Consider the following 22,927-nt stretch of genomic DNA (forward strand, 5'->3'; position numbering starts at 1 on the left):
AAACAAAGAACAGACTCCCGCCCTTGAAATGAGCAATCACTACATTTTGAAGGAGTTATAATTGCTAGGATTTGGAGGTCTAGCCAAAATGGCGGTACCTATGGTCAACCCTTAGGTCGGAGATCTATGGCATATTATGGCGTTACTTAATCAAGCATTAAATTTCAAGAAACAGGCCCATGAACGCCCGGTGGGCAGAAAATGCATGCTGCATACCGTCTGCAGACTGGGGGTTTTCTCATGAGTCAATAGAATCTAAGGTTTGGAATTAGGGGACCATATCAGTAGTTGCTTTGCGCCAACTTTTTTCAAAGTTTGTTTTCTTATATTTGAATTACCTGTGAATCATCTTGCAGGAAGATTTTTTTTGGGTGTGCATGACAGATGACGTACTTAATACAGAACATGTATATTGTATCGGCCTGTTGTGCCTCGTGCGCCTGGTTGATTGGCCGGCAAGGTTGGGTTCGTTTCAAAGGCAGCATTTCATGATAAAAAGTGCTGAATGACATGGGTAAATATAATTAAAGATAACAGAATGAAGAAACCCAGGGAACAGAAAACCATTGTATATCAAACACCCACCTTGACAGTTCTCCTCTGTCTCTTGATGTTAAGTGAAAATACCGGCCTCTTTGACATTCTAAACAGGTGTTGTTAGGCCAAATAAAAAATGTTTTCAGGCAAATGTTTATTACTACAGTCCTGGTCACAAGATACATCCTGGCTGATTAGCATCATGTAGGCCCTACGTGCTAAATCCGTGCGAGTCACACATACATGTAGCGTGCCAGTGGATGCACTTGATCACAGTTAAAGGAATTTAGGCGTACACCCCAACTCGTGGTGTATCGCAAAGCCTGTTTGCACAACGGCCTAGATAATCGTTGTTCTACCGTTTGGCATATACCTGAAATGGTCTCTTATTTTTTAGTGTGAAAATCACATGGCAACTGTTGAGATGGTCCCCTAATTCCAGATCTAATTTTAATACAGAAGTTGGCTGAAAGCAACTGCTGATATGGTCCCCTAATTCCAGACCTTAGATTCTATTGACTCATGAGAAAACCCCCAGTCTGCAGACGGCATGCAGCATGCATTTTCTGCCCGCCGCATAAACGCCTACATTGATGATTGCATAATTGTTTTCTTGTTCTATTATGGGCTGTACAATAATAATGTTAACAAAATTGATCGTGCTCTGTACCACATGCACCATGCACGTGGACATTATCAATGTGGTTCAAAAGAAACCAATCGTAATGAATAATAAATAGTATGAATACTCAATGCTAAATGCTGAATCTATAATGAATAATGAAAGAAATAAAAACTGAATAATGAAGAACACCATGTATGAATTCGGGTTCGAATTTACAGGTGCCCCTCAACATACTAAATAGCGACGACACAGTAGTAACAATAACATTACGAATTTCATGAGCACCATAACTATGTTACGCCCATATTTTCACACGCATAGTTCTACCATCCGAAATGGATTTGTTGATTCGATATTCTATGCAAATTAGTTAACACTTCTCCGATGCTTTACGGAATGAAGTATTCTTAATATTTTCACCCCTGTTGATGAGGTGTTGCACTTTGCTCTTAATCTGGGCAGTAGATCGTTTATTTAGAACAGGCAATTTGTTGACAACTCTCTCGATGTCACCTTTACGAGGAATTCTTTTATTTAAAATATTCCTCTGAAACCCTTCCTCAACAGCTCTTAATTCCTCATTAGACCATTTCAATTTTACTACTGGCTGGGATTTCTTACTTTTCTGTTTTACCAAGGACGGTTTTGGTTGCACAAGGCTTTCATTTCCTGAGTCTGTTTCAGGTTCAGATGATGATTTATTCTCGTAATCTTTATCTAAGAAAGAATCATCGAGGTCATCACTCTCTGGTTCTAATGAAACAACCTTTTTTACCTTTCGTCTTGGTCGTTTTGGAGGAGACAATTCGGCAACAATCCTGTTATCTTGTCCACATTCCTCTTGCCCCTTACTTTTCCTTTTAATTTTATTCACAATCATCTGTTTAACTCGAACTTTTCTTACTACCTCAGAGGTTTGCGCATCATTCTTCATCCCCCTAAGTTTCTTGGTTTTTCTTGTAGTTCCTTCCATTGGATTCATCTGTCCTTTTCCTCCCTGTGTCTTGTCACCGACATCATCCATGGCGTATTCCTCATTAGCATTATCCCCACTGACGTCTTTGTCATCTTCCTCTGCATAAATCTCATCAGGCAGTTCAATTTCTGTAAAGAACAGACGAATGTTGGAATGTTCTGTCAACTGCAATACAGCGAACTTATTCAAAGTTGATCCATCAGGATCATGAGATGGAATTCATCCAAATTAGACATAGGGCCTGAAAAATCAACGAATATTTTGTGAAAGTACTTTCACAAAATTTTCAACAAATGATCCATGGGCATTCCTGAAACTTTATCCTGATGAGAAACATTATAGAATGCACCTCATCACTGTTCTTTTAATATAATTTCCTCTTCCATGCAAATTCCATCGAAAGCTTCTAACATAGTACATGTACTTAAACCATCATGTTTGCCCTGTCAAACCTCATGTGTTAACTTTCAGTACTTACGGTCGAGGTCAATGTCACTCAGAGACTTTCCTTGGAATCTACCAACATTGCCACTGTCTATTGCCAATAAAATTTTCGATACCTTGGCCATTTCAATGGTGCTTTCATGTAATCTATATGACTGTCGGTGTATATCAGCGGTGTGGCCCATGTGATTTGACAACCATTCAAGTTCTCCTTCCTTCAGACCAAGGACCTGAAAAATATATAATAGAATACTTAAAATCGAAAAGGTGTTCCCGAGTTCATGATTTACGTTGCTTTTTTGATATCGTGATCAGGGTCCACTTTAAGAAGTTTCTCGTCATATTCATATGAATCAGTTGCTTTGTTGTGGATTTAATTTTCGATTATATTTGCCAAAGTATCTGCAATCAGTATAACTTATCTAACATCCAGCCGGTATCATTAAAAAGAACCCAAACAGTCAAAATATTGATTTGTTTCGGGTTACAAACACAGATGGACAGTCAATGTGTACTCATGTACATGTTGCTTCGCTTCCTATCAACAGTATAGTTATGATCCTTAGCGTAATGGTTTTGAACATACCTGGGTAACCGTTGCTGTATATTTCCGCAGGCGTGTGGTTGAAATCAAGTCTGGGCGTTTGCAATCTGCATTAATTGCAGCATCATTTAACACCTGAAATGGAAGGGATATAATGCTTCATTATCCCACGATAAAAGTTTCGTGATTCTTCCTACTAGCGTTCGGGAGATAAGGATAAAGATGGTTTTGCAAAGCGCCCCCTTTATGCCAGAATGGCGACTCAATTGCACTAACTTCTGGCTAACAATTGCCACAATTTGTCCACACCCCAAGTTTTAAGTTTCTAGGTCTTGTGGATAAGAAATGTGTCCATATGGAAATAATTGTAAACAACGGACAATGGGAGATACTGATGGAGCTCACCAGGTGAGCTGAAATGAAATACATGTACATACATAATGATCCATTTTAATTGAGGAATGTTTCATACCTTCCATGGTGACAAGTGGGTTTTCCTTCCAGGCACACCAAAGTAGTATTCGCTTTCAACACCACAATCAGCCCTTTTTTCTACAAGCAACAGCATTGGTTTCACCCATTCTTGTTTAAGAAGTAGTGGAACTTTCCGATCTCGTTTGCCAGGAAGATGGACCATATCGAGACTGCAAGGATATAATCAAAAAATATCATCAATAGAATAAAGCACTGCAGACTTCCGACAGCTGTGCAAATAACAAAGAACATGAAATGGCCAGGGCCATTGTGCTCACCTCATGTGGAGGAAAGATGGATAAAGAGCATGGTATTGTGTCATGTAGTGTTAGGTTTGATGTAGGTCCAAGCAATTACAATTTCCCCAAAATGGCCAATTTACAGTACATTCGACCTCTGTGACCTTGAAAAGTAGGTCAAATCAAAGAAGACCCGGGTGACACATTGAATGGTTGTTAGAATTAGATGTACCTATGATATAAAATTGGTGCCAATCGGGCAAGTCATTACTAGGAATAATGGCATTTTGAAGAATTTAGGATTTGGCCCCCTCCCTGGAGGCCAAACGGCAAATCAGATCGCACCAAACTTCGGTACCTGAGATCACCTGACCAAGGGGTACATGTGTACTTAATTTGTGATCAATTGTCATTGCAGTTAAGAAACGTGCCATAGTTACGGCCCGACGGCGAATTTACGCCATTTGACCTCTGTGACATTGACAAGAAGGTCAAATTAAAAACCTGTGTGACATATACTGTATGGTGGTTAGATGTACATATGATATCAAATTGGTGGCAATCGGGCAAGAAGTTAAGGAATAATCACATTTTTAAGGTTTTTGGATTTTGCCCCCTGGTGGTCAAGTGGTGAATCATATTGGACCAAACTTCGGTCCCTGAGATCACCTGACTAAGGGGTAAATGTGTACCAAATTTGGTATCAATAGTCATTGCAGTTTAGAAACGTGCCATCGTTACATCCTAACGGCCAATTTACACCATTTGACCTCTGTGACCTTGAAAAGGAGGGCAAATCAAAAACCCGGAGGATATATGATGCACCTTTGCTAGAAGTACCTACCATATTTTTTTCAAAATTTCCCGACTACTATTAAGGGAGATATTGCATATTTTCACTTTTAACCTTTGGCCCCCTGGTGGCCAAACCATGAAACGAATCGGACCGAAACTTGGTCTCCAAGGTGTCATTACATAAGGGTACATGTGTACCAAGTTTCAACTCAATAGCTCTAACAGTTACGAAACGTGCCCTGCTAACGGACGACGGACGACGACGACGACGACGACGACGACGACGACGACGACGACGACGGACGACGGACGCCACGGTATGGGATAAGCTCACCTCTGCTAAGAGGTGAGCTAACAAGGCCTGTACAAACATTTCTGAACTTCATCAGTTGCTCAATCAGTTTTGTGAACAAAGGGAAAAAAGATTCGCCAACCAAGGGTCCTGCAGTGCTGGTAAGTTGAAACATCCTGTTCGGAACTGCAACACCTCGAAAAAAAAGATGGCAGTTAAGTCATGAATGGCCGAACAAAAAAACATAGCTCGTCCACATTACTACCATCAAGCATAGATTAATCTCTGCTTGCCAACATGGAGGGGAACTATGCTGTATATGAATGAAATGAACACTATATAAGCCCTACCTTTTAAGAAGCCGCTTTTCCAGTGGTGACAGGGACCGAATAGCTCTGTCGCATTGTATCGCCTCTCCTTCAAACTTTGCAGTGCATGCGATGAAATGTTTTCCGTCCACTCGGCATTGAATAGATCAGTGAATCTTCGGGCTTCATCGAGTGTTTCGTTCCGTTGTTTTCTCAGACCGATACCTTGTTTGATAAGTGCACACTTTTTAAGGGAGTGACCTATATGCAATCCGATTGATGGTGTTCCTAACAGAGAAACACCATTCATTGTGGTACCATCACCGGCTTTGCACAGCACTTTAGTAGCTTTGATGACTTGGTCGAAGTATTGGCCATCTAAAATCTCATAGAGGGAAGTCGGAGACGTGTATAGTTGTCGGAATTCAACAAGTAGTCTCCCTAGCTGTCGCATTCGCTGAGCTATCAGATGATGCCTTTTGCTCCCAATTTTGTTCAATAGAATCGATCCAAATTTCAGAATCATTTGGTCCTTTTCTACAACGGATTTTACAATACCTGAGCGCATTCTGCTGATCACGTTATCCTTCAATGATTGATAGTCCTCAAACATGGGAATGTCAGCTTTCGCAGCTCCCTCCAGGAACATTCTGCACTGCATCCTGACAGACTTTTTTCGTATCAAATCGGAAGAATCATCATTCTTTTCATCGTCACAGTCCTCAATTATATTGTCAATAGCATCGTCTGCATTAAATTCGTCAACGTCGGTATTGGAGGACTTTGGTTTAAAGAAGCAGTTCTTAGTGTGCCTCCATATTTCGTCCTCATGTATGAATGACAAACAGTGCAAGCATGGTAAATATTCCTCCGCATTGCGGTGGGATACAGGCCTACGAGCAATGATAAGCGAACCTCCTCTCTTTTGTAGAATTTTTATATTGTGATTGAAGTTTCCCATGTGCCTCAGACGTTCAAACTCTTTTCCTCGTAAATCCTTGTCCGAAATGGCAAGAACCTTGGCAACTGTTGTTTCTTCCGAATGGCATCGCTCAAGCCAAGGTGCCTGGTCATCTTAGACATGAGTTGGCAACAGTAATAACATGCCTGTCTCTTGTCGTATGCACGAGAACCATCTGCTCTTGCCTGATATATCGGAACAGCGACTGGAAAGAAAGAAGTGATCAATAAATTAACTGCCCTTAGGCAAGGAAAACGGGGGTATATACTCATAGTAACCTAATATCGAAACCCAGGCTATTTCCAAAAATGGGAAATAAAATGGGAAATAAAAGTGGAAATAATAAATAAAGGTCGAGCCTTCCGGTCCTGTTATCCTGGTGAGTGACTGACCCTGGTATTGATTTGTTCGAGACAATATGTAACATTTAAGCATTTTGGAGATACAATGAGTGCAACCTACATGTCGGCCCTCCATGAAAATAATTGTACTGCCTCGAATCCACTGCTTAAATGCTTTCAATAAAATCTTACCTTCTGGGTACATTGTTGATCTATTTTCTTTACTTTTCTTGGATTTCACCTTGACGTCGTTCGTGTTGTTCTTCTGTTCGGATTTTGATTCCTGAAACAATGATACACAAACAATTATCCCAGTGTTACAAGCAAAAGTCTAATTCGATGCCTCTTACGTATGATGATGTCGATAGAGTTGATAATGACCAGGAATTGTTCAGAAAAGCTTTAGGGCAAATTAAGCCTTCGTTTGCGAGTCTTTCTTTTCATAAAGAGTCTGTCGTATCAATTTTGAGCAATGCCTTGAAAGTCACTTAGATTCTCGACGTCATGAGCTTATAGTTGGCAATTAATATCAAATAGTATTTACCATCATTGATCTGGAATTGGCTTCAGCAGATGCCCCATCGTTCGCTTTTCGCTTGCATGGAATTTCTTTATGCTTTAGGAAATGCACCACAGTATGAAATTGATCCCCGCAACTACCACAACAGAACGTGTCTTTTCCTATTTCATGTCCTACAAAATAATGTTAATGTTACGGTAGTAATATTTTTAAATTTGAATTTTATAAGTAAACTGAAAATAATCCTCTGGTAAAGTAAAATCCCTAGAATTTCTACATGTGTCATTTTCTGTAATACACAATGAATTGTTTTTGAAGTCATGTTCGTTACCTTAACAGGAGTAAGTAGATTAGAGCTACACTGCGCTGGTGTGTTCACTGTGAGTATTTAAAACGACCCAGACACTTCGGAGTGGATGTCAGGTCACACATGGCCATATATTAGTTTGAGCCCAAGTACTAGGTGACCAATTTATGTTTGGCTGGCCAATCCCGCAGAAACACTGGATTGGGCCATGGAGGCAGCCAAGCCATTTACATCGTGTGAGGTCACACACATACGTCATACCTAGCTCTGTTGCGGCGTGGTGCGTCATTTTCGCATGTTCCATTATGACGTCTTTCTTGGAGGCTACGCACCACTAATGAATTTTAAGCCATTTTTCATTAAACATCAACTGCCATAACTTTTTCCAAACACCTCGCACGAACCTAATATTTGCAGGGCAAAAAGATCTCACCCACTGCATCCATAGAAATATTGACAGATCATGACCATCATAATTTCAGGCTTTGGGGTCGGAATTTTCTGTGGTCACTTTCGCTGTAATTCCACCCGTCCGCCACGTTTCGGGGCGTAGCGGGTCAATTTGATCCTCAAATCCACGCTGCCCAGTGAACATATCAGCCCCAAAACAGAGGAACTATATTCTAATTGCACAGACAGCAGCCCTGTTGGACAGCGACACCATGCATTGAGACAGTTAACGAGCATGACTACGAACACAAAATCACCATGATCTACAACATCAAGCACTTAATGTCAAGTTCAGTGTCAACGTTGCCAGCCGTTTTAGAAATATCGACAGGTTTAGATTTTATAAGACATTGAATTTGTGCCAGGATGACTAGGCCTTAATGGCATGAATTGGTTATCATTTTCGCACAAAACCAATGAATGAGACGATTCACGAATGACATGTAATATGTTCATTGAAAAGTGCACCTCGATGGCTGGGTAGGACTCTCTACTAAAATAAAGCCATTACCTTGCGATTGGTCCCTTTGCTTTTGATTAGCACCATCTTGACAATAACCGGCTGATGGATCTGACCCGTCTTTCTCGATTAATGGGGAAGATTTGGTACAAGTAGGCGTATCTAGCTTGTGGGGATGATCGGTTTCTTCAACATCCTGGTCGAATGAGACGAATGCAAGGTTGAGGGGGTCGGTCTCTCGAACCTGTCATTTATCAAATAATGGAGAAAAAAATGCTGTCAGTTCAAATGTAAATAACGTTGACATGTGCATTACACTGTTTCTCATATTTGCCATGCTACTGTCTATCTTATAGGCACTGAGTTGTGCTGCTTTCAATGTACATTTTAATTAGCTCACCTCTTAGCAGAGGTGAGCTTATCCCATACCGTGGCGTCCGTCGTCCGTCGTCGTCGTCGTCCGTTAGCAGGGCACGTTTCGTAACTGTTAGAGCTATTGAGTTGAAACTTGGTACACATGTACCCTTATGTAATGACACCTTGGAGACCAAGTTTCGGTCCGATTCGTTTCATGTTTGGCCACCAGGGGGCCAAACGTTAAAAGTGAAAATATGCAATATCTCCCTTAATAGTAGTCGGGAAATTTTGAAAAAAATATGGTAGGTACTTCTAGCAAAGGTGCATCATATATCCTCCGGGTTTTTGATTTGACCTCCTTTTCAAGGTCACAGAGGTCAAATGGTGTAAATTGGCCATTAGGATGTAACGATGGCACGTTTCTAAACTGCAATGACTATTGATACCAAATTTGGTACACATTTACCCCTTAGTCAGGTGATCTCAGGGACCGAAGTTTGGTCCAATATGATTCACCACTTGACCACCAGGGGGCAAAATCCAAAAACCTTAAAAATGTGATTATTCCTTAACTTCTTGCCCGATTGCCACCAATTTGATATCATGGGTACATCTAACCACCATACAGTATATGTCACACAGGTTTTTAATTTGACCTTCTTGTCAAGGTCACAGAGGTCAAATGGCGTAAATTCGCCGTCAGGCCGTAACTATGGCACGTTTCTTAACTGCAATGACTATTGATCACAAATTAAGTACACATGTACCCCTTGGTCAGGTGATCGCAGGTACCGAAGTTTGGTGCGATCTGATTTGCGGTTTGGCCTCCAGGGAGGGGGCCAAATCCTAAATTCTTCAAAATGCCATTATTTCTAGTAATGACTTGCCCGATTGGCACCAATTTTATTTCATAGGTACATCTAATTCTAACAACCATTCAATGTGTCACCCGGGTCTTCTTTGATTTGACCTACTTTTCAAGGTCACATAGGTCGAATGTACTGTAAATTGGCCATTTTGGGGAAATTGTAATTGCTTGGACCTACATCAAACCTAACACTACATGACACAATACCATGCTCTTTATCCATCTTTCCTCCACATGAGGTGAGCACAATGGCCCTGGCCATTTTTTATTATGTGGACCGGCTGCGAGTTATGTGCCAATCACAAATCGCCTTATTAACTGCTGAACGATTTTCTTTACAGGGATAGATTCCAATTTTCGATTGAATGCTTTAAATTGTAAACTCACTTTTGTCTCCTTGTGCAGATCGATAAGCTAGACAAGACGTTCGAATATTCATGCATGCGCACTGACTGAAGAAGTTAGAAATTTAAAATGTCTGTCCCCAAGTTGCTCTACCTTATCCCATACTTTGATGAAGGTAAAATGCATCATATACCTGTGATATCTTGTTCACATCCATTTCGTTTCGCCCCGTTGCACCATTGTCTTTGCCCCGAATTGGTGTGGACGTTCTGATATCCTGGAAAACAAAAGGAACGTTCAAAAATGGTTGTATAGGTTTAAAGACAGATATAACAATCGATTAAACTGTTCACTATAGGCCTACCCACATTGGGGGGCAGACCATAAGGTCACCCTGAGAAAACATTGTTGACCGAGGCCGGGATTTTAGGCCGATTTGCCCAAAACTGCGACCTGCCGCTTGTTAGGCGGACGCGATAACCATTGAGGCTCCCTCACTCTAACTTTATAGCTATCAAAATAGAACGTTTACAAACAAGATCAGACAGCATTACTCTACATGTACCTCTACCTACCTCCGGCATTGCTACTATGCCTTCTTTATTCACTGCTCTTTCAGTTGGTTCGACGTTCAATGCATTGAAATCTGTGACCTCTTCTTTCTCAGTATCAAAACTGATGTTCTGCTCACTGTTGACGAAGGCCTCTACCGCTGAAAAGACCTCTTCTTCTCCAACATTGTCATAGCTTGTCCACTGGTTTGTCTCGTCAATCGGAACATCAAGCGCCTTCTGAGTGTTGACAGGTGTCTGAAGTATAAGAAAGGACATGAAGAGTGCACGCTTGTCAAGATTAATATACGACGGAGTTCTGGGGACACGCATCATAATAGAAGGTGTATTACGGGAACATCGGGGAAGACACCAGTCTTTCACAGGTGAACAAAACTGTACGTTTTTAAAAGTATTATACGGGGTCATTAAAATGACTTTTATATCCACAACTGAACCATTCCGTCGATTCTACTATACACAACCAGGCAGTAATAACGTAGGAGGGAGGTTCTACCTGACCAAGGAGTCGCTCAATACACTTTTTTTCAAATAAGTCAAAACAAACTTTTTTTCCAATAAGTCAAAACAAATTTAGGTTTCGATGTTCGCCAAATTTAATATCGGTTGTGATATGATGATCATCCAACATTCTGCGACAGTTTATTCAAAACACGCCGACATTCGATGATTTTGTTCGGTGATCTGACCCAAATCGAAAAGTAAGGCAGGAAGGAGGTGGTTCCTCTCAGAAATTGAAATATGTAGACCTACTGCGCATGACAATATCCAGGGCGCATTTGCAAATTTGTCCCCGGGAGGAATAAAATTTGCGCGATTTGCACACAGGGACACATTTCACGTCTCCAAATTTATTGCCTCCTAGTGGATTTCCTACCTTATTCACTGCTATTTCAGTAAGTTCTTTTTCCTTTGCATTGAAATCTGTGACCTCTTCTTTCTCAGTATCAAAACTGATGTTCTGCTCACTGTTGACCAAGGCCTCTACCGCTGAAAAGACCTCTTCTTCTCCCGTATTGTCATAGCTTGTCCACTCGTTTGTCACGTCAATCGGAACATCAAGCGCCTTTTGAGTGTTGACAGGTGCCTGAAGTACAATAAAGTGTACGCTTGTCAAGATTAATTTAATACAGCGTCCCGTGGACATGCATCACACAGAATATGGTATATTACGGAAACACATTCACAACTGAACAAAATAGTACCATTTGTATAAGGATCATTTAGTTCTTCATCCCACCCATCATCAAAGGGGAAAAAACTAAGAATTTCCCGAGTTAAAACTCGACTGTGGTCAATACACCCATGATGCACCTTAATAAGGACACAATGGAGATAACCAAACAACAGCTGTGTAAGACGATTGCATTGCATACACTCATTTGCTTGTCTTTCACAGGTTAAGATAGTCGAAGGTCGTTGCCCTCGTGCTGACAAACTTCGTTTGGAATATTCATGCAAGTCCCCGAATTGCTCTCTTTCACCCTCTACTGTAGCTAGCTATCAAAATAGAACGTTCATAAACAAGTTGCATCATCTGACAGCGTTGTTTTAAACACATATACAATGTAGCTACTGTTTAAATTCTTAAAAGTAGAATGCCTACCGGACTCACTGGTGTTTCAGTAGGTTCATCGTCTATTGCACATGCGTTGAACTCTGTGACCTCTTCTTTCTCAGTATCAAAACTGATGTTCTGCTCACTGTTGACCAAGGCCTCTACCGCTGAAAAGACCTCTTCTTCTCCCACATTGTCATAGCTTGTCCACTGGTTTGTCTCGTCAATCGGAACATCAAGCGCCTTCTGAGTGTTGACAGGTGTCTGAAGTATAAGAAAGGACATGAAGAGTGCACGCTTGTCAAGATTAATATACGACGGAGTTCTGGGGACACGCATCATAATAGAAGGTGTATTACGGGAACATCGGGGAAGACACCAGTCTTTCACAGGTGAACAAAACTGTACGTTTTTAAAAGTATTATACGGGGTCATTAAAATGACTTTTATATCCACAACTGAACCATTCCGTCGATTCTACTATACACAACCAGGCAGTAATAACGTAGGAGGGAGGTTCTACCTGACCAAGGAGTCGCTCAATACACTTTTTTTCAAATAAGTCAAAACAAACTTTTTTTCCAATAAGTCAAAACAAATTTAGGTTTCGATGTTCGCCAAATTTAATATCGGTTGTGATATGATGATCATCCAATATTCCGCGACAGTTTATTCAAAACATGCCGACATTCGATGATTTTGTTCGGTGATCTGACCCAAATCGAAAAGTAAGGCAGGAAGGAGGTGGTTCCTCTCAGAAATTGAAATATGTAGGCCTACTGCGCATGACAATATCCAGGGCGCATTTGCAAATTTGTCCCCGGGAGGAATAAAATTTGCGCGATTTGCACACAGGGACACATTTCACGTCTCCAAATTTATTGCCTCCTAGTAGATTTCCTACCTTATTCACTGCTATTTCAGTAAGTTCTTTTTCCTTTGCATTGAAATCTGTGACCTCTTCTTTCTCAGTATCAAAACTGATGTTCTGCTCACTGTTGACCAAGGCCTCTACCGCTGAAAAGACCTCTTCTTCTCCCGTATTGTCATAGCTTGTCCACTCGTTTGTCACGTCAATCGGAACATCAAGCGCCTTCTGAGTGTTGACAGGTGCCTGAAGTATAAATAATAAGACGGAAAGCGTGTACGATTGTCAAAAATAATACAAGTCGGTGTTCTGGGGACCACATAAAAAAGCCTTATCATAGGCAATACAGGCCAGGGGCCGCATATCTTATTTTGGTGTAGTTGTGCAACATGATCAAACATCCATGCTGAATGAGGAGGCAGTTGACATCAATTGTCCCGTTCAATGCCCCACGATAAAGACCCCCCCCCCCCCCCATGATAACTTGACAATTTTCACGCTTGCTTATACCCGGATATTTAGGCTTATTCTAATTTGAAAGCTCCGTACATCTTACGAAATAACATGTTCTTTTTGAAATTCTTTTTTGAAATTATATCTATTACCATTCTATCTTGTGATTTTACCGATATATACATAGCCTGTACTTGTAATATTGTAGTATATTTCAATATTATTGTCTTTGGTTAATTTGACTAAATTGACCAATCTGGTTAAGGTTTGTTGTTGCTGCACTGCAACAGGGCTTGCGTTGGTAACCGTATCCAGGCTGCTGGAGGCTGCATTGTTGCCTGGATATAAAGGGCAGCTCTCACAACAATCTGGGTCAGTTTCCAAGCCAGCCAGTCAGTCCCAGTGTACATTGAGATTTAGGAGTGATTATTCGAAGAGGTTTAGAAGAGTTAGAGAAAGTGTAGAAAGGTAAATACAGTTATATCATTATTTAATTAGGTGTTCGTGTGTATTGTTTACCTTTGTTGCACAATCAGCTGACCATAGAACGAGACGGAGGTCAAGGACGAGTGACACAACGGACAGCGAAGTAGGAATATTACAATATCCTGAATGAAAACAAATACTTTTGTCACATTTTTAGTTCTTTGCATTATTATATTCTTGCTGTCAACCATCCATCACTCAAAACTATCCGGGGTCACTGAGATAGCCTACCTAAGAAACAGCCTGGTAAATGAGTTCATGACCCAAAAATACACCATATGATCAAGTTGTATACATTGCGTACACAGGAACAATCCTTGGCGTTATTGGGATACATTTACTGCTCCTACAATTGTTGTCATTCAGTTCGTTTAGATAAAGCTCTTTAAAATAATCGAAAATATCCCCTTTTCTGTCCATAAGAAATGAGCTTTAAAACCATCCTCTTGAAAATCATCTTTTTGATGAAGATTCCGAGGGATTCAGCTTGAAACGTAATAGCATGGTAAAACGAAGAAACCTTTACCTTTATTTCTTCAGTTGGTGCACTGGATCTGCGAATTTGATCAATGGACTGGGGTATTTTTGTCTGCGATACAGATTTAAAGGGATAGTGGTATAATGTAGTGATGTAGGTAAATCTAAAATTGCCAAAGTACCATTCCTTTTCGTTGCTCGTTATCTATATGGAAAGAAATATTAAATATTTTTGTCGTGGAAAATTGATGCATGACGCAAGCTTTGATTTTATAATGATGACGACATCTTTAGCCAGAACTTTGGGTGTAAAACAGGTTTCATACTACATTTACATTGTATCATTCAGTTTTCAGGCAACTAAATAAATTACTGAAAAGTTGAAATTGAAATAAATAAAGGAATTTACTTTGGATTCACGCCATGGCAATTGTCCGACACCGTAATCGTACAGCAGTTGTTCCCCTATCTCTATCCCTTTTAGCAAATAGGGCTAGATATGGATGTCCATCCTGTTTATGAATTTGTTTTTTCATCGGGCAGTTGTCATGGCCTCTCCATCCATCGTTGGCAAGTCGGCTCAAGCTCCCATCATCGGTCGTAGCATCAATACTGCCAAAATAAATAACACATGCATCAATGAATTGTCGCTTCACACTGTACACACAGTGGCATCCTGCTTCCAGTTGTGCATAGGCCTATCATGATTTTGTTCATGCGGTTGCCCAGATATGTCGACGTTTCGTTCCACCATGCTATAACTTTTCCAGATGACAAAATTTGAGATCTAAACTGGCATGTGGACACTTGAGGATGTTCAGCTTATCATCGGTTACGGTGTTATTGATAAATACTGTCAAATTTCACACTCGGTGATAGAACAGAAGTACCATACACCAACCTCGTCCCCGAACATTACACTGGTACCCTGTCTCCTGCTGTTGGATCATGTTGGATGATTTTTTTGAAATTGTTGAACCATAATTTTGAAATTGTTGATAACTCACACAACGTAGTGAGTGTAATGGTTACGTGTGTGTATAAAGTGTAAACAAAATTCATATATCCATCATGTCCATCGAATCTGAAAAAATTTGTGCAGACCCATGACAGTTCCGGTTCCGGTACAGTTTGTTGCATTCCATACGGGCCGCGCTTGCCGATCCTGCTTTCACGACGCACCGCAACCACAGTTACCATGATTCCCATTGTTTCCTTCCTCGTGACGCAATTATTTCATGACGTCATGAGCCATTGACCATTCACGCAAGTAAATTTATTCACACCGGCGCCACTGAAGTGCTGGTGTGGGACATCATGATTTTAAAAATCGTCTGCTAGGACATATGTACAGGACAACGTCGGCGGAGACAGATGTGACATTTTATTGCAGACCAAAGCAAACGTCCTCTTCTACTCGATTTACGTACTTTACTTCAAAAAAGTCAGTTTTAACACTACTGCACAATTATAGAGTGGTCTTAAAGTTCCATTTGGATAGAGATTTGACGGACTGATTTGGAAATTCATTCCAACCATGCAACTGTTTCAGAAATGAGAAAAAGCTCCTGGGTGTCATGACATGCATGATGTGTCTTGCCTCTGCATTTTTGTACTCAGACATGTCAGAGGGTTTTCAACTTTCATATCATTGAAGAAATAATTCATTCCAATGGTATATCAATCACATCATTTATTTAAAAATCGTCTGCTAGGACATACAGGAGAACGTCGGTGGAGACAGTTGTGACATTTCAATTTTCATTGCATAGAGATTTGACGGACTGATTTGGCAATTCATTCCAACCATGCAACTGTTTCAGAAATGAGAAAAAGCTCCTGGGTGTCATGACATGCATTCAATTATTATTTCACCAGAAAGAGCTGCTTCTTTCAGCAGATATGAGACAGCTACCGGGGCGGGGACTATTTCTTTATGGGGCCTTATTGTTCAACGTCTCCAAGGAATTCTATTTTTAGAGTCCAATGGGGGGGGGGGGGGGCCTTCCCCCCAATGTACTGACTAAAACCTGTCACTTTCAGAGAACGGGGAGGGAGTTTGGGGGACTCATCCCCCAATGTACTGGCTATATATGTCAGAAGAACGGGGGTTTGGGGGCTCCCCCATGTCAAACAGTTGTGTGAGTTCACTAGAGATTGCTCTTTACATATTAACTCACACAACGTAGTGAGTGTAATGGTTACGTATGTGTATAAAGTGTAAACAAAATTCATATGTCCATCATGTCCATCGAATCTTAGCCTGGTACCACTGGCCACCGTCAGACGACGCTGTATTGACGGGACGGACGGAGTCTGACGGTGGCCAGTGGTACCAGGCTAATCGAATCTGAAAAAAATTGTGCAGACCCATGACAATTCTGGTTCCGGTACAGTTTGTCGCATTCCATACGGGCCGCGCTTGCCGATCCTGCTTTCACGACGCACTGCAACCACAGTTACCATGATTCCCATTGTTTCCTTCCTCGTGAGGCAATTATTTCATGACGTCATGAGCCATTGGCCATTCACGCAAGTAGATTTATTCACACCGGCGCCACTGTCCTGAAGTTCGGGTGTGGGACATCATGTATCTAAAAATCGTCTGCTAGAACATACAGGACAACAACGTCGGCGGAGACAGTTGTGACATTCTTCTCGATTTACGTACTTTACTTCAAAAAAGTCAGTTTTAACACTACTGCACAAATATAGAGTGGTCATAATGTTCCATTTGGATAGAGATTTGACGGACTGATTTGGAAATTCATTCCAACCATGCAACTGTTTCAGAAATGAGAAAAAGCTCCTGGGTGTCATGACATGCATGGTGTGTCTTGCCTCTGCATTTTTAGCTCACCTCTTAGCAGAGGTGAGCTTATCCCATACCGTGGCGTCCGTCGTCCGTCGTCGTCGTCGTCGTCGTCCGTCGTCCGTTAGCAGGGCACGTTTCGTAACTGTTAGAGCTATTGAGTTGAAACTTGGTACACATGTACCCTTATGTAATGACACCTTGGAGACCAAGTTTCGGTCCGATTCGTTTCATGGTTTGGCCACCAGGGGGCCAAACGTTAAAAGTGAAAATATGCAATATCTCCCTTAATAGTAGTCGGGAATGTACTGTAAATTGGCCATTTTGGGGAAATTGTAATTGCTTGGACCTACATCAAACCTAACACTACATGACACAATACCATGCTCTTTATCCATCTTTCCTCCACATGAGGTGAGCACAATGGCCCTGGCCATTTCATTGTACTCAGGCATGTCAGAGGGTTTTCAATTTTCATATCATTGAAGAAATAATTCAGTCCAATCTACAAGTATATCAATCACATCATTTATTTAAAAATCGTCTGCTAGGACATACAGGACAACGTCGGTGGAGACAGTTGTGACATTTCAATTTTCATTGCATAGAGATTTGACGGACTGATTTGGAAATTCATTCCAACCATGCAACTGTTTCAGAAATGAGAAAAAGCTCCTGGGTGTCATGACATGCATTCAATTATTATTTCACCACAAATAGCTGCTTCTTCCAGCAGATATGAGACAGCTACCGGGGCGGGGACTATTTCTTTATGGGGCCTTATTGTTCAGCGTCTCCAAGGAATTCTATTTTTAGAGTCCAATGGGGGGGGGGGGCTTCCCCCCAATGTACTGACTAAAACCTGTCACTTTCAGAGAACGGGGGAGGGGGTTTGGGGGACTCATCCCCCAATGTACTGGCTATATATGTCAGAAGGACGGGGGTTTGGGGGGCTCCCCCATGTCAAACAGTTGTGTGAGTTCACTAGAGATTGCTCTTTACATATTAATAATGTATTTTAGAAAAATGTTGCATGAATTTTTGAAATGTTGGATCATAATTTGAAATATTGTTGAGATGTATTTTTGAAATTGTTGAACCATAATTTTGAAATTGTTGAGATGTAATTTAAAAATGTTGCACGAATTTTTTCAAATTGTTGAACAATACTTTTGAAATTGTAGCCACGTATTTTGATCAGGTTTTTCCCCCACCAACATGTTGCCGAATAATGCATAAAAAATTGGTTGGAAAGGGTTTTGCAGGCCAAGAGACTGGAAGACACTTTACTCTTGAGGAACACCAGACTGATGAACAAAGAACCTGAGGAACATAGTTCTAACCCTCTTCATACCTGGGAGCATAAAAAGCCTGCTAGCGAATATTGATTATTCTTTAGAAAAAACCAGAAGATATGCAAAACCAATGGTACCCCATAAAAACATACATTCCTCCTTAAGGTGTCTTCGGACCCCACCACGGCCCATGTGGAATTCGTTTAAAAGGTTTATTGAAATCTCAAAATAATTTTTTTTTCTCGAAACGGGCAGAGACAAGTATTCATCCACGACCGGAAGTGTGGCACATGTCAAGTTGTGGTAAATACATGGCTGGGATGGACCAAAGTGGAATTAATTCTCAATCTGTGGTTGATTCTTAATCTACAGAGTCAGGCCATCACAGAAATATGCTTTTTGATAATATATTTAAGAAACTGTGGTCTCACTGGTCAGTTTAGAACTTGTACTTTGACAGGGCCATATCAATGCGCCAGTGACGTTTTGATGGATATGGTGTACGGAAATCTCTTTTTCTCAGGCAATCGGTATTGGAATATTTTAAAACTTTATTATGCTATTGGCAAAGGGTTCTTCTTGACACATAATATGTAAAGAGCAAGCTCTAGTGAACTCACACAACTGTTTGACATGGGGGAGCCCCCCCCCCCCAAACCCCCGAGTTCTGACATATTTAGCCAGTACATTGGGGGATGAGTCCCCCAAACCCCCTCCCCCGTTCTCTGAAAGTGACAGGTTTTTGTCAGTACATTGGGGGAAGGCCCCCCCCAACCCCCCTCCATTGGACTCTAAAAATAGAATTCCTTGGAGACGCTGAACAAAAAGGCCCCATAAAGAAATAGTCCCCGCCCCGGTAGCTGTCTCATATCTGCGGACAGAAGCAGCTCTCTGTGGTGAAATAATAATTGAATTTTCCACCTGCTAGCCTAGATATTTGTGTATGTTTCTTCACCAGTTAGTTAATAACGAATTTTTGTAGCTGATATATTCTTAATTGTTTTAACGCGTTTTTTTTTAATCGTTTGGCGCCAAAATCAAGAATGGCAAATTTACGATCTTGACACTTGAGGCGCTGATGTCGTTCCGGAACGGTAGATGCTAAATCGGATAGCCAGGCGGTACGGGAACTCCTTGGGGAACTCCTACAATCTGACCACGAAACCTACATCATTACTTCACAGTTCCGGCACTGGGTCGAGTTTGGCAGTTACTAGAAATCACGTGACTGGATCTGGATTTAGTAGTGTTAAAACTGACTTTTTTGAAGTAAAGTACGTAAATCGAGAAGAAGAGGACGTTTGCTTTGTCTGCAATGAAATGTCACAACTGTCTCCGCCGACGTTGTCCTGTATGTCCTAGCAGACGATTTTTAAATACATGATGTCCCACACCCGCACTTCAGTGGCGCCGGTGTGAATAAATCTACTTGTGTGAATGGTCAATGGCTCATGACGTCATGAAATAATTGCGTCACGTGGAAGGAAACAATGGGAATCACGTCCGACGTGGTAACTGTGGGTGCGGTGCGTCGTGAATGCAGGATCGGCCAACGCGCGGCCCATATATAATGCGACAAACTGTACCGGAACCAGAATTGTCATGGGTCTGCACAAATTTTTTCAGATTCGATGGACATGATGGATATATGAATTTTGTTTACACTTTATACATACGTAACCATTACACTCACTACGTTGTGTGAGTGATAAAATTTTGTGCAGATTGATTGGTCCAATGAGTACTTTTTTTACCAAAACTTATGCACAACAATGTACACGTAATGTACACATGTTTTAATAGAGGACTCTGGCCAAACGCCTGCCCGTCTTTTGCTTCATTATTTCGGGATTATATCCATTTTAAGCATCTTTTGGATATTATTACTAAGTATCAAAAATCAAAACACATATGTCGGGGGGGGGGTCAACCCCCTGAAATTGAAGTGTGATTAAAAAACAAGCTCTAGTGAACTCACACAACTGTTTGACATGGGGGAGCCCCCCCCCCCAAACCCCCGAGTTCTGACATATTTAGCCAGTACATTGGGGGATGAGTCCCCCAAACCCCCTCCCCCGTTCTCTGAAAGTGACAGGTTTTTGTCAGTACATTGGGGGAAGGCCCCCCCCAACCCCCCTCCATTGGACTCTAAAAATAGAATTCCTTGGAGACGCTGAACAAAAAGGCCCCATAAAGAAATAGTCCCCGCCCCGGTAGCTGTCTCATATCTGCGGACAGAAGCAGCTCTCTGTGGTGAAATAATAATTGAATTTTCCACCTGCTAGCCTAGATATTTGTGTATGTTTCTTCACCAGTTAGTTAATAACGAATTTTTGTAGCTGATATATTCTTAATTGTTTTAACGCGTTTTTTTTTAATCGTTTGGCGCCAAAATCAAGAATGGCAAATTTACGATCTTGACACTTGAGGCGCTGATGTCGTTCCGGAACGGTAGATGCTAAATCGGATAGCCAGGCGGTACGGGAACTCCTTGGGGAACTCCTACAATCTGACCACGAAACCTACATCATTACTTCACAGTTCCGGCACTGGGTCGAGTTTGGCAGTTACTAGAAATCACGTGACTGGATCTGGATTTAGTAGTGTTAAAACTGACTTTTTTGAAGTAAAGTACGTAAATCGAGAAGAAGAGGACGTTTGCTTTGTCTGCAATGAAATGTCACAACTGTCTCCGCCGACGTTGTCCTGTATGTCCTAGCAGACGATTTTTAAATACATGATGTCCCACACCCGCACTTCAGTGGCGCCGGTGTGAATAAATCTACTTGTGTGAATGGTCAATGGCTCATGACGTCATGAAATAATTGCGTCACGTGGAAGGAAACAATGGGAATCACGTCCGACGTGGTAACTGTGGGTGCGGTGCGTCGTGAATGCAGGATCGGCCAACGCGCGGCCCATATATAATGCGACAAACTGTACCGGAACCAGAATTGTCATGGGTCTGCACAAATTTTTTCAGATTCGATGGACATGATGGATATATGAATTTTGTTTACACTTTATACATACGTAACCATTACACTCACTACGTTGTGTGAGTGATAAAATTTTGTGCAGATTGATTGGTCCAATGAGTACTTTTTTTACCAAAACTTATGCACAACAATGTACACGTAATGTACACATGTTTTAATAGAGGACTCTGGCCAAACGCCTGCCCGTCTTTTGCTTCATTATTTCGGGATTATATCCATTTTAAGCATCTTTTGGATATTATTACTAAGTATCAAAAATCAAAACACATATGTCGGGGGGGGGGGTCAACCCCCTGAAATTGAAGTGTGATTAAAAAACAGTGTGAATATTCATTGTGGTTCTCTCTCGGAGCTCAGAATAGTCGAGTTGCTTCATTCGCACGTTTATCTCTAATGGCGGCCATTTTAAGTCAAATTTTAGCCATTTGAAACGAATCCATGGACTTGAGAAACATTGTTTACATTGGATACGTCGTATGCACGTTAATCATAGTAGCGCTTCGCAACTTGGCTTTTCTGCTGCGCGCTTATAAAACACACAGAAAATATTTTGTTTACTTGGTATGATTCTGGTACCTCTGATCATGGCCTAAATAGCAGACAAAGCTAGATTTGTAGAGCCTCTCCTCCCAACTTTTTGGCACCAGACAAAAACATCGAAGTCTAAGTGTAGACGAATTTCAGAAAATAACCTATTTAAGGGGGTTATATGCAGGATTTAGGGGTTTGAATTGGTGGTCTTCATGTGACTAATATGCACAGTTAGAGTTGTTGTTCACTCTCTGTTAAGTTGACTTCAATGTTATTGTTTTTTACACACTAAGTGGACATGGACCTGAGGCTGGTTCACTTTATACGGTCTAGCTATAACGCCTTGATCGGTGGAGATACAGCGCCGCGGAAATGTCCCCATTATCAATGATTGATATCCCCTTTTCACCATGTCACTCATAGTACACTTCGATCGCGCAGCGTAATTGAACTGAAAATGGACCAGATATCATGTTATACTAAACTTGGACTGACTCTGAGGAATCCCAAACGCTCGGAAGGCCACCAGGCGTTATCATAATAAAATCAATTTGAATTTACATGTACATGTATAATGATGTCGATTTGATGAATTGTTCATCTCCAGTATGAGTTAACATTTGATGGTTGTGCACTATAGGATGATGAATCCGTATCCCTAATGCAGTCCACAATAACAGCTCAAAATTGAAATGTATTATCATACCAGTATGAATCACAAGGCTCAAAAAGGCCACCATCACTCCTAAATTTTTTTAATGTTTTATCAATTCTTTTTTAATGTTTTATCAATTTTTTAATGTTTTATCAATTGAGTGCTTGCCTAAATCAATTTACTAGTATACACATGGGGCTTTGATTTTTTAGTTCCCCAATTATTGATGCTACACGTTTTGTCAATGGTTCCGATAGGCCTTGCGATCTAATTGAAGAAGTATGAATATTTTGGAGTAAACCAACTCCCTGAATAACTCTAGTTGTCATATGCAATATCACCGTACCAGTTGTCAATTATTACCGCATACCGCATTTT

The 22,927-nt window shown here is 41.1% G+C and overlaps 2 protein-coding genes across 2 annotated transcripts; both read right to left on the reverse strand.

The window, feature by feature from the left end:
• Window positions 1-269: 269 nt before the first annotated feature.
• LOC135503570 (uncharacterized) lies at window positions 270-5,378 on the reverse strand. The gene is made up of 5 exons (XM_064797174.1): window positions 5,277-5,378; window positions 3,599-3,770; window positions 3,169-3,261; window positions 2,617-2,812; window positions 270-2,266 (listed from the first exon to the last, which is right to left on the reverse strand). Exons 2-5 carry the CDS (start codon window positions 3,761-3,763, stop codon window positions 1,533-1,535), a joined length of 1,188 nt encoding a protein of 395 aa, XP_064653244.1. The 5' UTR covers window positions 3,764-3,770; window positions 5,277-5,378; the 3' UTR covers window positions 270-1,532.
• An 819-nt stretch (window positions 5,379-6,197) lies between these two features.
• On the reverse strand, window positions 6,198-15,207 carry LOC135503572 (uncharacterized). The gene is made up of 11 exons (XM_064797175.1): window positions 15,159-15,207; window positions 13,814-13,902; window positions 12,878-13,087; window positions 12,022-12,237; window positions 11,293-11,502; window positions 10,419-10,652; window positions 10,037-10,120; window positions 8,325-8,517; window positions 7,081-7,229; window positions 6,729-6,819; window positions 6,198-6,400 (listed from the first exon to the last, which is right to left on the reverse strand). The coding sequence occupies exons 1-11, from the start codon at window positions 15,205-15,207 to the stop codon at window positions 6,201-6,203; spliced, it is 1,725 nt and encodes a 574-aa protein (XP_064653245.1). The 3' UTR covers window positions 6,198-6,200.
• Window positions 15,208-22,927: the final 7,720 nt, after the last annotated feature.

Source organism: Lineus longissimus, unplaced genomic scaffold, assembly GCF_910592395.1.
Source record: "Lineus longissimus unplaced genomic scaffold, tnLinLong1.2, whole genome shotgun sequence".
In the NCBI taxonomy this organism is placed as follows: Eukaryota; Metazoa; Nemertea; class Pilidiophora; order Heteronemertea; family Lineidae; genus Lineus; species Lineus longissimus.